The 15481-nt window shown below is 40.4% G+C and overlaps 1 protein-coding gene across 3 annotated transcripts in view; it reads right to left on the bottom strand.

The window, feature by feature from the left end:
* Positions 1-3939: 3939 nt before the first annotated feature.
* The window catches only part of ZBTB44 (zinc finger and BTB domain containing 44), a 340531-nt gene continuing 328989 nt past the window's right edge, over positions 3940-15481 (bottom strand). For all 3 annotated transcript variants that reach the window (XM_069224464.1, XM_069224466.1, XM_069224465.1), the window contains one exon: positions 3940-15092. In XM_069224464.1, the coding sequence (XP_069080565.1) occupies positions 14795-15092 (298 nt within the window). In that variant the 3' untranslated portion in view covers positions 3940-14794. The remainder of the gene's footprint in view (positions 15093-15481) is intronic.

The raw sequence follows: 15481 nt of genomic DNA, 5'->3' as shown, positions 1-15481 counted from the left end.
TCCAGTCTAATTCCAGAGGAACATTAAACAAAACATGAGAGACATATATAGGGGATATTGCAAGCAACCTTGAATGAGGGAGACCTGCCAGAAGAAGAAAAGACAATAACACATTGTTAGAAATGGGGTCTTTGGTTGGCAGTCAGGTTACCCCCATCCAAGCAAGGACCCGCACTCTAGTCAGGGTAAAAGAAAATCACTCTCAGCTAACCCCTGCTTAGCCCCTTGGTAGCTTGGCACAGGCAGTAGGCTTAACTTCAGAGTGCTAGGTGTAAAGTATTTGTACCAACACACACAGTAACTCAATGAAAACACTACAAAATGACACAACATAGGTTTAGAAAAAATAGAAAATATGTATCTAAATAAAACAAGACCAAAATGACAAAAAATAACGCTTTTAGTGTGAAAATGTACCCTGGGTGTGTAAAAAAAAACCAGCATGTGCAAGTGTGTGGCAAAAAGGGCTTGCAATGCGTTGATTTCACTCACTCACGAGACCTTGCATCGTTTCTCCTTTAGTCGGGTCGGCGTGTGTTGTTTCTTCTCTCCGCAGGAGAGCGATGCGTCGATCCGGTCAGCACTCTTGGGTCCGGGCATGCCTTGCGTTACATGCCCATCGGTGTTTGTGACGGAATCCAGCTGCATGATGATCCGAAAACCACGCAGCGTGGGTTGCAATCTCACCAGTCTCCGTCAGCGATGCTGCGCGTCGTTTCCCTAGCTCAGTGCATCGCGTTGCTGGCGAGGTTCGATTTTCAGCTGCGAAGCTGGCAGCACATCGATTTTTCAGCCGCAGATCGGAGTTGCGTGGATCTTTTCCCCCCACGGCGTTCTGTGCGTGGATTTCTCACTCTTGGGCTACTAGCTTTTCCTTTCAGGGTCCCAGGAACCAGATGGGCACCACTTGGCAGAGTAGGAGACTCTCCAGAGACTCCAGCTGCTGGCAGAAAGAAGTCTGAAGTCATTGCTGTCCCTGAGACTTCAAATAACAGGAGGCAAGCTCTAAATCAAGCCCTTGGAGATCTTCACAAGAAGGAAGGCAACACAAACTCCAGTCTTTGCCCTCTAGCACAGGTAGAAGCAGCAACTGCAGGATAGCTCCACAAAGTACAGTCACAGGCAGGGCAGCTCTTCTTCCTCAGCTCTTCAGCTCTTCTCCAGGCAGAGGTTCCTCTGGGTTTCCAGAAGTGTTCTAAAGTCTGTGGTTTTGGGTGCCATTCTTATACCCATTTTCTCTTTTGAAGTAGACCTACTTCAAAGCAAAGTCGCTCTTGATTGTCAAATCCTGCCTTGCCGAGGCCAGGCCCCAGACACACACCAGGGGGTTGGAGACTGCATTGTGTGAATGCAGGCACAGCCCTTTCAGGTGTCAGTGACCACTCCTCCCCTCCCTCCTTGCACAGATGGCTCATCAGGAAATGCAGACTACACCCCTGCTCCCTTTATGTCACTGTCTAGTGTGAGGTGCAACCAGCCCAACTGTCAAACTGACCCAGACAGGGAATCCACAAACAGGCAGAGTCATGGATATGGTACAAGCAAGAAAATGCTCACTTGCTAAAAGTGGCATTTTCAAACACACAATCACAAAATCAAATTTACTAAAAGATGTATTTTTAAATAGTGAGCACAGAGACCCCAAACTCCATATGTCTATCCGCTCCCAAAGAGAATCTACACTTTAATCATATTTAAAGGTAGCCCCCATGTTAACCTATGAGAAGGGCAGGCCTTGCAACAGTGAAAAACAAATTTAGCAGTATTTCACTGTCAGGACATATAAAACACATTACTATATGTCCTACCTTAACCATACACTGCACTCTGCTCTTGGGGCAACCTAGGGCCTACCTTAGGGGTGTCTTACATGTAAGAAAAGGGAAGGTTTAGGCCTGGCAAATGGGTACACTTGCCATGTCGAATTTACAGTTAAAGACTGCACACACAGACACTGCAGTGGCAGGTCTGAGACATGATTACAGAGCTACTTATGTGGGTGGCACAACCAGTGCTGCAGGCCCACCAGTAGCATTTGAATTATAGGCCCTGGGCACCTCTAGTGCACTTTACTAGAGACTTACTGGTAAATCAAATATGCCAGTCATGGATAAGCCAATTACATACACATTTTGTGAAGGAGCACTTGCACTTTAGCACTGGTTAGCAGTGGTAAAGTGCCCAGAGTAACAAAAACAGCAAAAACAGAGTCCAGCACACATCAACAACCTGGGAAACAAAGGCAAAAGTTAAGGGGGACCACGCCAAGGATGAAAAGTCTAACACATAGAAAAGCGTGGAAATAATGATTCACTGTTACAAACTTCACAAGCTACATCTGCATTTCTGTAGTATTAAGAGTCTTACCAAATAACTAACGAGTGAAGCACAGGTTCAGAAATCTGCAGATAAGAGGTCTTGAGGAAGTAAAATAATGCAGCATGTTGGACTACTGAAGAGCAGGATTCAGCAGAACCAGAATTTGACAAGGAGAGCCCGATGCTGTAAGAGTATGTAAAGGACAAAATCATAAAAGGAAAAGAAAACCAAAGGCCAGCTGTGTACTGCACAGCAGCAAAGCAAATACATAATGCATACATCCCACAATGTTGCTTGGCTGACAGCAACAATGGGATTAACTCTTATGCTCACTCAGCTTTGCTGAGCCAAAGAATCCTTCACCTTGTCTCTCCTGGGGCATTATATTGGGACTTGCACCTTGTATGTCTTTAAATGTGTTCATATTTCTGTCTGTTGAGGAGTCCTCTCAGCTAATTAAGCCGATGCAAGGCACCTTGAAAGAGAAGGAGCACAACAAATGTAGATTCCATGAGGCTCTAAATAAGGAAATTTAAGTTTAGAAGCTGGGTTGGCTTGGGTCCTGACACCCCCATCAACTGACTAAAGCAACATGCACCCCCAAGGCTACGCAGTGTTAGGCTAAAGCCTAAAATGATTTAGGTCCAAGATTTGGAATTAATCCACACAACGCTGAAAACAAAAGAAAAATAATGTTTCAATAATTTTGCTTACAGTCACCTTCCTACACTTCCCATAGGCGCTACCAAAATCTATGCAGCATTCTATGAAAGATTATACAGTTCTGACAAAGGTGATACCATACATGTCAAGGAAGACTTTGTAAAATCCATGTATCTTCCTACATAAACACCAGAAAAGACAACCAATATTGAGGGTGAAAATACCATAGACGAGTATATGATGGCAATCACTGATCAACCTACCTGTAAATTAGCAGGGCAGGACAGCTTCGAAGGAGAATTCTACAAAACTGTAAGATGTTCCATGAACCCATGTTACATGCTGCATTTATTGAGACCGAAATAACTGGCTCCTTGTTCCCTTTCGCCAAAAATGCTCTTTTCTCACTTACTCCAGAGGAGAAGAAGACCCTTTCGACTGTACTAGTTAGTGACATATCTGTTTTATAAACAGCTGAATTAAAATCTTAGCTCAAGTATTAGCATAGACATTTCATAAGACGATCACTTCATTAATAAATCCATAGCAAGTCAGTTTAGCCCAGGGTGCTCGTCCAGGATGCACATTCCCACAAATTTTCTGGACGAAGAGCTTGGGGGGTAAGGCTTTGTGTAGAGGGTTAAGGGTTTGGGGTATAGGGGTTAGGAGTTAATGGTTTGTAAGTCCTACTGAAAGACATCCATCTGATTAGGTGGATCTGTACCAAGAGAAAACATTCTTAAGAAAAGGTTGCCGGGTATAGCAGGGAAAATAACTAGAATATAATATCTTTAATGTTATTAGAAAACACTTCATCCAAAAAGTCAAACAGAACTTCTAAAAAGATACAGATGCAAAAGGACTTCAACTTTGTAAGCACAACCAGAAACGTACTTTGCCTCTGGTGGTAGCAAACAACAACATTTACACATGAAATAAAAGGTTCACTCAAAAGAACATTAATAATAATATATTTTAATGTAAAATTTTAGCTTCCTGTTTCTATTCAAAGACACTCAAACCTAACTTGTTTTTCTTTACTTCTGACCTATCAACATAACCGTTGAGAATTTTTTTGCCTTTTTTACTTTTTTTTTTTTAAAGATTAGAACAACCAGGCTAGCAAAAAGGTATCCAAGACATACTCCTCTTATATCAAACAAGCTAGTTTTCAGTACAATGTAGCTATACAGAATATATACAAGACACATAAAACCACATTAGCGTACACTACAGGCTCAGAACCAAGTTTTGAAAAAACATGATATTCACATTGATTACAAGAAAATGATTGTAACGTCAAAACGGCACTTAGTTTCCAAAAATGGTCACAAAAATATATATTGAGCCACCAAGAACAATGGGCAACTGTAAAATACTATTAGCCAGACATCAGTATATAAAATGTTAACTGTATTTAAACATTGTATACATTGAAAAACGAAAATGCGTTAACAGCAGAGAAGTTATTAAACATAAACCACCCTTTCAAGCTGTGACCAGGGCTGTGTAGCACAGCACCTGTACAGCAGGGAAAAATGGTTTACACAGCTGGTAATTTTACATAAAAACACACAGGAGAAATACACATGTATGCACGCACACACACACACACACACAAACACACCCCTCTCTTCAAAGGTTGGGGTACGTACAACGATGCCCACTCAATTTCACATTTGCTGTTTCCTTACACCTATTTGACTTTAAATAGGTTCTTTTAAAACAAGAACTCGCTTTTATTAGGAGTTAGAACATTCACATCACACAATTTAGAGAATAAAAAGATCTGCTGATATGTTCCAGCTCTATTTCCTAGAGTAGTCATTAACTCACTGTCTGCCTATGACATTTGTGACATTGCTATCAATGGAACTGGTCGGCTGAGGGGGAATGACAAATCGTACAAGCTCCAAAAATAATTTCTCATTATTTTCTCCTGACAATTCTTAGTAAAAAGTGCTTTCTTTAACAAGCATTTTTATTTAGACACCACAACTTGCCCCTGGTTCAACAAACAAAGCTCAAATATGTCAAAAGCTAAGCTCCTAAATGTAATTAAAAATATCAGAAATTGGGTCTGGCCATCTGAGGTTTATGTTGTCGCTGATTTATAATGGGGGTTTTAAATTCACAGAACAGGAACAGAATTGAACTCTGTGGCGGAAACAAACATCAAATATATTTTAAAAAGGCACAACAGTTGTTTTTAATATTTTGAAGTTGTAAAGAGCCTTTCTCTAGCAAGTAATTAAAAACTATATGGTATTTTCATTTAACTCCACAGCTGGTTTTTGTTAGCAGGGACGCTCTCCAGCACTGAAACCCACTTTATGATTAAATATATTATCAGAACAACTAAAACACAGGTGAGAAAAATGCCCCTCTTATGGTTGTGAAGCCAAGATTTTAAACTGGTTAAACTCACTAATATATACATATGAATTATACGCATATACATGGACTGGTTTAGGCAGGTTTCTCCTGCCTGTCTTGTTTGGCAAGGGGCATTTAGCTTTTCCTTTGGGCTTCAGTCAAGCAACTTAACTGTCCACAAAATGAGCTAGCATAGAACCACGCTAAGAGAAAAAGATGGATTGGTACCAGAAGGAGCTCCAACATAAACACTAAGGATTATCACCAGCCCAGCACCAGTCTAACTTCGGGAGCCATCAAATGGGCTTTTCAAAGTTAGTAATCAACATTTAGATAATATGAAATGTGACGTGGAGCTGAATAGAGCAATAATTTAGAATATTGGTTGAACAATTAACATGGATTTATGATGTTGAAACTAGGAAGGTGAAATTTAAATAATTATATTTAAGGTAAGGCACAACAATAGGGAACAAACATTTGCTCTCTTACAACTAGGGCAAAGTATTTCATTCTAACACAAAGGGGGTCAAGCTACAGATCCTCAGCATAATATATAGTCCCGTTACAGCTAAAGCACCTTAAGTACAGCTCAGTTAATTTCCATATAGTACACTGGCCTTGCAATATTGGATTCATTTTCCCATTACCACCATATGTGCTCATGACTGCACTCAAGTGAACAGCAGCGCATGCTGGAGCTGCCTAAATGACATAAATACCTCTTACTCTGTCGCAGGTTCCAAAATATTGTTAAATTGAATAAAGTGCAAGAATTTCTATTTGGCTAACTAGATAAGAGTATGTTTGACTACATTATGGTGTTGTTTGTGCTTTTCCTGCTATCTGTTCGGACCAACAATATAGCTGACCGTAACAACAAAGCAAGTGTGTCTGCATCACCACTGTGGCTCAAACTTGTGGTTAGTTGGCTTGAACAGTGTTCTACGTTTGATCTGCTTCAGTGGTTTATATTCGCCATTCAATACTGTTTGCTTAAAATGGTCACAAATGTTTTCCTGTATGGCCAGATTAAACTATGTACCTACTAAATGCTACGTACGGCTTCCTGTTTCTGTCAAATAAATACAGTGACCATTTTAAAAAGTAAATATTTCATTTTTATGTAATGTCATACATCACTATCGTAAACCTCAAAGTAAAAAATGAAGTCTTCGGTTTGTCTACACTGGAAATAAATTAGCAATAGCACATAGCATATTTACTTATCTGGTTGTGGTTTACAGTGCTAACATGCCAAAGCCTAGCTGATTCAGAGAACTTACATGCCAAGAATTCAAAACTAGGTCAAGGTATAAAGTGTTGTTTAGCCGTGTAATATGATCAGTGACGAGGCGCCACATATTATAGCACGTCATATTAAAAAAGTAGTCACGATCATAGCTGCGTCTGATCTGCCACAAACAGTAGCAGTGGCCCAAACTAGTCAGTAAACAGTAGTTAGTAGAAATATATTGACCCCTTTGTTCCAATATACTACAAACAAGAATGTGTGCAAGGTGTGTTAGCCATATAATTATCAAGCCAGCATCTAGAAACTGTTGTGAATTTCCATTTCCCATAACACATCACAACAAGATGTATCACAGAAAACATACGTTAGACTCTGAGAAATAGGCTAGAAAAGGGGAAATGAAATAAAGAAACGCTAAAGTGATGGGATCATCAAGTACAATAATTGTTTGGCACCTTTAGGTTTTGAGTGAAAGTTACAGTAAGCAGTACGCCTCAGAAGTTCATTCATTGACTACTGCCATAAAAACACAGACTATTTCAAAAGGTATGTGCTATCCAAAGTGAGAACAAATTCCAACATTAAAAATGATGCTTGCTAAAAGGGAAAACAATTTGAGGTAAGCATGACGTTCATCAATGGTATCTAGGGCTTGGTTATGCTTTCTATGCTTTCTATAGATCACTAACAACTCATAAAAGTGACTCAGTGGAGATACTGAGCCAAATGGGAAAGGCTGAGGCAGGGAAATATCAGAGGACTCCCACATTCCTCCTAAAGCTTGGGTCACTTTCCAACTTTACACCAGAACCTCCCCGGCTCTTCTTGAATTCTGTAAGAAGCTTAAAGCACAGTGCCAAGGTACCCTCACAGGTGATAGCGTACTATATTAATCCCTACAACATGAAATAATGCAACACGCCTCGTTGGAGAAGTTGTTAGGGATGTTATAAGGCACAATAAAGTTCATCAGAGAGAGGCTGTTATCAAAGTTAAGACAGTCTAGTATCTAATCACAGACAAATTGAAAAACCTTTCTCCACAACGTGGAACCACTGCCATAGTGTGTGCTCTCTCATTGGGAATCCTGTATATATTTGGTGGTTTTGCCCAGTTCCTAGCTTCAATAAAATAATGATTTAATAGCCGCCTCACCAGAAATTGTATTGCTGAGCCGAAGACCAGAGTTGATGGAAGCTTTGCAAGTCAGAGACTACAAACATTCCAATGACTTTTGGAGGCAAAATAATGATTGCACGACACTGGGAACAAAGGTCAATTCCTACATGGGAAAGGTGGTATGGGCATATTTAGGACACTATAGCAATGGAAAACTTTGCATGTCACTTGGTAAAAAAGAGATGCATTTTCCTGGTGGGTTCTCTTGGACAACAGAGACCTCACATACTCCCCTGAAGCTGAAAGAACTATGCTTATTAGATAAAAATAAATCCTATCTTGGGTGATCTCTGCATGTGTCATGGTTAGACAGGGCATGGTTAGTGGGTGGACTGCAGGATGATACCACATCCTCAAGGTCTTTGGAATATCGCCCAGGGAACAACATAGCTAGTGAAGGGAGGAAGGGCAGGTGTCAGAGTTGTTACATACAGTAATACATGTGCATTACTTGCGATGATGACAGCATTCACAGTGGTGTATGCTGCACATCTTCAATAATCTCTTGAATGCATTTGAAAACCTAAGCAAAAAAAGCTTTAAAATGTTGCTGGCCCCAGCAGAGAATGCTATGACAAATCTGACTGCAATGTGATGAATAGGGTTTTCAATACGTACCGTAAAATGATTGTGCAATCTCAGACACTCATACGCCACTTTAAGCTGCCAACTAATAATTTACTGGCTTCCTCACATAAAGGATTGCATTTCTTTTGATGAGAAATTATAAAATTACTGCTATTCTAAATACTGCATATAGTTTATAAGTACTGTCTCAGTGCTATTCGTTCGGGTGATTATGTTGTTCAGGTAAGTATGTAGAGGTACGTAGATACTGGAAACACACATACCATTTTGAAGGGATTGTTTTGTGTCTAGCCTGTACAGCTGTAAAACACTGCAACATCATCTCAGTTTACCAGCTTAGGCAGGTATGCACTCCTTTAATCATTCCTGATCAAAGGTCTTTGTGGCCTTTCTTTCCTATATCGCAGTTATTGCAAATTCTTTCAAAATGTGTGAAAATTGATAATGCCAAAAAGGATTAGAAGGAAGAAAATGTTTGGATATTGTAATCCTAACAGTTACACAGGTCTGAGAACTTGAATGCTACTGTCTATTACTAGATGGCTTTCCAGTCATTTTGTAAAAAGTAAAATGTCATTAAATTTAGCTGCACACAAGTTAGACTTAAAAGTCTGCCTAGCACTGCTACTAACTTTGCATCACGTGCTTAAGAAAAATAGCACACATATATTTTCGCGACAAATGTTAATCATAAACGTTTATAAAAAAGCCTCAGGCAATAAAATTCTTGCCATCTGGGGAAGGCCAAGATACGTGATCAGCCACTAAAAAAATGCCCAGGATAAATTTTATTAAAGTAGAAGTTAAGTACGACTGCTACTTAGAAGACATTTTACTGTCTGGTTTCATCCTATGTGGGTATAGCTAAAGAGGAGCATGTTTATCATCCTCAATTTAGTGCTCTTCAGCTCTTCAGATAAGATCCGAGTCATATGAAATCTGCTTATGCATGCTCTCACACCAGTACCAAATGCCAGGGCAAATGTTTTACCTACTGCACCTGGAAGTAAAACGGTACGTTTGGACTGTTACTACTAGTGAACACAACACACATGATGAGTCCATTTCCTACTGCAACAGCTGTATAAAATTGAAGCAAACCCTTAAAAAGTAAACAAAACATGAAGACATTACCCACAGTACTGTTAAATGATCAAGGAAACACTTCAAAATTAACCTTCCGATTATTCCGCTAACCACATCATCAGAGACACGCTACAACATTTCCAAGGGGGTATTCTGTGTCTGGGTAAACTACTTAAGTGCCTATTAGGGTATTTAGAAAACAGCCTACCTCACGAGTATTCAGTGCCTTAGAGTGACGGTAAAGGGAGAGAGACGAAAACCTGGCACATACATATAGATACTGTGTTGTGCGAGTACTTAAACAGCACTAAAGACAAAAAAACAACCATCAGCCAATGCTTTGCATGCGTGTCATAGTTGCAGAGTTTGGTGAAATACAGAACCTTGATGAGCTAAAAACCAGCAGCTTGGTGGCTTACAGGTGAACTAACGGAGGCCTTTATTTCATCATAATTGCTTCCTACTCTGTTCATTGGCAACATTCAAGGCCATGAACAGATACGTCCGGGGGAGGGGAGGGTGGGTGTGGGTGTGTGTGTGTGTGTGGGGGGGAGGGGGGGTCTCAATTTGATAACCAGTGATTCAAGAGAGTTACTTTGCTTGAAATTGACTTCAAGTTCACTTTTCAACAAAGGACCCCACAAAAAAGGCACTTTAGTTTGTAGAGCAGGGTATATTTTGTTAACGATTGGGCCAGTAATAGCATAAGTAAGTAGGGACAAAGAAGGTAGTTCCAGCTCACAGAAAAGCATGGGCTTGCTACTCTAATCAGTACATTTTGCAGTACAATATTTAGTCAATGTGTGAAACTTGTGTGGTGAAACGTTACAAAATTCGCTATCTTTACTATTGTTATTGCTTGCCTAAAGCATACAACTAGATGTAAACAAGCTAGTGGATTCTCAAGGTGAATCAAAGGCAGCAGAGGATAGAAGGATTAGAGATCTGCTTGCGACAGGGTCAGATCAGCTGAACTTGTGGCACGGCACACTTATCTGTATCCAGGCCAACAAATGCGGAGTTCTCTTAAACTATGATTAGTCTATGTGTTTAAAAGAAACCAGAACACTGACTGGTAGTTATTTCTATCGGAGCACACTTGACAACACAAATTTAGGGTCCTTCGTCTGACCGTTCAGGCTGACATTACAGGGATAACCACTTGTCCCACCATTAACCCTTCCTCATTCTCTTCCCTGCTGATGGATGGCTCAGGATGACCAAGGTGTAAAACTACAAAAAGTGAACATGACCCTTAGAGCCCACTTTGCTTTCATTTTATGCAGCTCTCTTTATCATCCTTGAATCCAGAGCTAGCAAGGATAGTGACAGAGTGAAACATGGGTGTGCCACAGGGAGCAGCTACTACACTTGGTTACCCTAACTGATGTCCATGCATACAAAGCTCCTGTTTAGCCTAGCTGGGAGCTTCCTGCTTGTTCAGTCTGCCTTTCACACCTGTTCCTTGTATGATTTAACTACCTCAAAGTATTGTAGGGCACTAGAACACAAATGGGAATACTTACTGGCATAACAGATGTGGGATAACTACAGTCTTTTACTAATAAAGCATGTGTGTCCAAGCAGCCAAAGAATAATGAACACGAAAAAGGGAAGGTATACATTTGAGTAGCGTTTTCAAAATATGGAAATTGCATCTTTAACTTCTTTAAATACACAAGTCTCACTTCTTAATCATCTTTGCAACACCAGTAAGATAACTAAGCGGGCTAAGCACTAGGCCAGTAACTTGCATAGGTTGCAGATTAAAACACTGGTAAATGATAATTCAGTGTGTCATCCTTCCAAGATCCGTGAAATGAGCACACATGATTTTAGTAATAAGACGTTATTTTTCAAGAACCTAGAGACAATTCAGTTTGTAGTGTCAAGCTACATAAAACGCAATTCTAATTGTTATTAATAACATCTTTCATGTTCATTTTTCCTCTTCGAATGTTTTTGCTTTTGCTTCCTATATTCTTATTTACTTATGTTTCGTGTTTTACACAGTGCCACTAGGTGGACGTCCCCAAAAGTGGGGAAAGTAGTACAAAAAAAACTAAACAGGAAGGGGTTTCATTCTGTAATGTGCAACTGCAATGGTGGTGATGACTGAGTGCAAATTAATGATAGTGGTCATTGGCCAGGATGTCCAAGTGAGTACCCATTCCTTTTTTTTGTGCCAACGATCTCAGTTAAGGAGCCTGATTTCACACAACCTGTGAGGGAGCAGACTTTTTCTTGGGCCTGCAGTAAAGTGTGTGATTGCCGTCAAGCCCAATCAGTAAGTTGCGCCAGGCTATAATTTAACAGTTCCAGTCATCCAGTAAAGCTGGACGTTATTAAAGGTGTTTACGTAGCTCTTGTTTGCAACCCTTTAGATACCCGCAACAAGATCACCGACAGTCTTAAAATTAGTGTCCAATAGAGGCAGTCGGCATCTCTGAAGAGGACATTTACCACTGTTCTTCAACATCCAAAATGAATGCCTCTGAGGTGATGCTCGCATTCTTCTCTCAAAGTCAAACTACTGTGCAAAAAAAAAAAACCTTCCCCCTTCTACAGTATGACTTGACAGGAGTGAGTGGGGCAACAGACAAAATCTTTAGCCCCAAGTTTAGAAACAAAAAACAGCTATGCCATTTTAAGCATCTTGATCAAGGTATCAGGCACAGTAGACCCCAATGAAAACAATCAACTGGCAAGACTGGATCCTAAAATCTGTAGTTAACAGGTAGGTGACATGAGGCAGAAAGACACTCGTCATGGTGACTCTTATCAACAAAATGGTTGCCACAGTTATTTCCTGGAACAACCAGTGTTTCCCACGTTTGGTTGTCTGTGTGGATCTGCAATACCGCTGGCAAGTATGGGTAAAATACTAAGGAACTGTATGGGGCTTGAGGAAGCGATTTCTGCTTGATCTGTTATTTCAAGAACATCTCTTTATAAAAGGGGATTGGCAGTTGAAAAAATATTTTCTACAGAAGAAAATAGGAAGTCTCAATTCACAGGGCACATGTGCTTGGCGTTGTCCCATCAACCAGCGAATCCGCGTTAGGTTAAGGAACACAGTTTTTGAGCCCTGCTTTGACATCAAGAAACTATTTATACAGTGGAAAATAAACCTCACAACTGCTTACCTTAAACAAAACGTATTTTTTTACGGAAATTATGAACTCTGTTTCAGGAAACCAAATACACCCCTGGGAATCCGGTAACTAAGCACGCACACCACTAGTTGTGAGCCAGGGGCTTGCAGAACCTTTTGGCAAGTTGACATTGCCCCAAACCAGGTATGATATGTCAGACTACCTTAGATTTTAGTTTTGAGACGGACTACACCGTCTGATCTGCTTTTTTTTTAGATGGTTTAAAACATTTACCAAATACACAAAATAACGGTGGGAAGTCGGATTTAGAACTTTAATTATATTGAACTCGATCCTCTAAAACGTTTGCGCATCAACTGAATTTAAACCTGAATCAGCACAGCATTCAAGGGACGTAGGTTCACTTGGATATAATTTGACAAGGTACACTCATTACCAGTGCAAAGAAACTGAATGCATATGGCGGACAAAAGAAGGCAGTGCTGATAGTGAGTGACGGGAAGTAAGGTCACAGATCACTCCTTATCCGTGTACACGTCGAGGATTAACAAACTGTTACAATTTGAAGAACAATATAATGAAGGAATTATTTTAGTGTTTAAAAAGAGGTCACCCGACTGTAGCCAATATTATCTACATTCAAATAACCGAGGGGACAGGTAGACATTACTTGTTTGAGGAACATATTGAGGGAAATCTTTACCATATTACATATACCCATCCGAATCTTAAAACAACACTGACCTGACTCTTAAGAAGCCAGAGGCAGCAGTCCTAGCATGCATGACAGTTCTGCACTGATGGTAAGAGTGCAGCTACAGACGGCATCTCTGCTGGCAGATTTGCCAATGCGGATGTGAGAATAAACACAGTCTATTTTGTGTAGCCTATGTTACACTAATACTGCACAAAGAGATTAGGAGGAAAACGTGACTCTTTTATAAGACTCTACGATGTATTTGAATGTTTTTACAGACAGGTGTATTGAAACATGATGTGCCCCCTTGTGTCTAACTGTGCCAAAGCCTGCTCTTGGAGGTTTATCCAAGAAAAAAGCTGTCTAAATATAATTTCGGTTACACATTTGCTTTTGTGCACCTGCTCCCTACAAGGCCCGCATGTACAAACTGTTGGGCAATGTGCTAAGGACATCACACCTACACATCTATACAGCGTGACCAGAGTCAGAGAAAATGCTCACATTTACAACGGCTAGTGCTGGAATCTGTGCACAGGACGTTTACAAGGAAAGGATGTTCAGCTACTTGCAGTGCAGAAATTTACAAGAGTACACTCTGGCCCAGGAATGAGGTTTACTCCTGTCATAGGATGTTCCCGAAAACAAACCCAACTTACAGGCACACTCAACAGCAAAACCCATAACACTGTAAAGTAGATGGCCACACTTTCAATGCAGTAATAGGTATTTTTAAATATCAAACAAAATGTGTTCAACTTTGTGAAATACGACATGTTACTGATTCACAGTGCTTAAATCTCTTTGTGATCTGGTTTTACTGGTGTGCAATAATTCTTTTGAGAAGACGGATCTTTGCTGTCTGGATGTACTTCAAAGAACCACCATCTTGTTTAAGCAAATTACATATGAGAAAGCACACAAGGAAAACAACAACACTTATTCCCAACCAGTCCATTCTAATAATTGCATAAGAGATTCTACTTGTACACTTCCCTTATAAGTGTATAAATCCAAATCACTACATAGTCTACCTTCCATTCTTTCTTCTTTGCATCATACGAATGATCTTAACACCATACCTCCTTCATAGGTACTTGGATACGGTTAGGCGCATTGATGGAAAACGCAGAAATGGGCAATTTTGGTGCAGGGGACAGCAAGGGCCCAAAAGTTTTGAGGCCTACGGCACGACACGCGTCACAGCTTTCATGATTATTTTACAGGTGATCTTTGTGCATTTAGGTTAGGTTGCTTTGGTTCAGCTCCATCAAAGGAGCAAACCTTTACATTGTGAAACATGGTACACTGTGCAGGTCTGCCTGAGGCAGAGCTTAAAAAAGTTCACTAGAAACAAACAACTCACAAGGTAACTTCTCTTCACGGCGATTTCTCAACCCCTTTTTCCTCGTTTAAGATAATAAAATAAAAAATGTACAGGACCAATCACAGGCACTTCCAAAGAATTAAAAAATGATGGAGATTTTCAAAAGTCTCAAGCAAAGAAACTGTTAACTACTCAACAGCAATAGAACAAAGCTCTGAGCTGGCGGGGTCCTCGTTGGTGGCATCGGCCTTGGCACTGGTTTTCGGCTGCTCAGGTGTTTCCACCTCCTCCTCTTCTACTTCCTTTTCGACCAGCCCGCCCAGCGACCCGAGGGGGAAAGTGCTTTCACAGTTCTGAGTGGACGAGACCTGGGAAATGACAGGCATTTGGACAGAGGAGTTGCTTTCGAAGCTGTGCTCTGCCAGCTCGTACTGCCCAAGGGCCTCTTCTTGTTCCTGGCTCAGATAGTCTGGCACTAGGAAATCACTAGAAAAAAGGAGAGAAAAAAAGTATTTATTAGCAATCACAGCAGAAGATCAAAATATCAGCAACACAGACCCAAAATGTTGGAAATCCTGAGTCTTAGTATTCAGATAAAAACATAAACTGCTCTTCCTGGGAGATTTAACAATCATACATCTCTGATTATTTATTAAAACAAGACAAGCCACAAACAAAGACTAAACATACCAACAACAGAAAACACATTTATAACAGTTTCCATCGTAAGAAAGACGAGGCTCGGCATTACATGAGAACGTTTTACAATCAAGTGGTCTACATAACAAGATATGACTCGGATTGCGATCCTGCACTTGCGGTCCCAGCATGGCCATTCACATGCTCTCTAAGACACATCATATCTGTTAAATAAT

This window comes from Pleurodeles waltl, chromosome 3_1 (assembly GCF_031143425.1).
Source record: "Pleurodeles waltl isolate 20211129_DDA chromosome 3_1, aPleWal1.hap1.20221129, whole genome shotgun sequence".
Classification (NCBI taxonomy): Eukaryota; Metazoa; Chordata; class Amphibia; order Caudata; family Salamandridae; genus Pleurodeles; species Pleurodeles waltl.
This window is presented reverse-complemented; position numbering and strand designations above follow the sequence as displayed.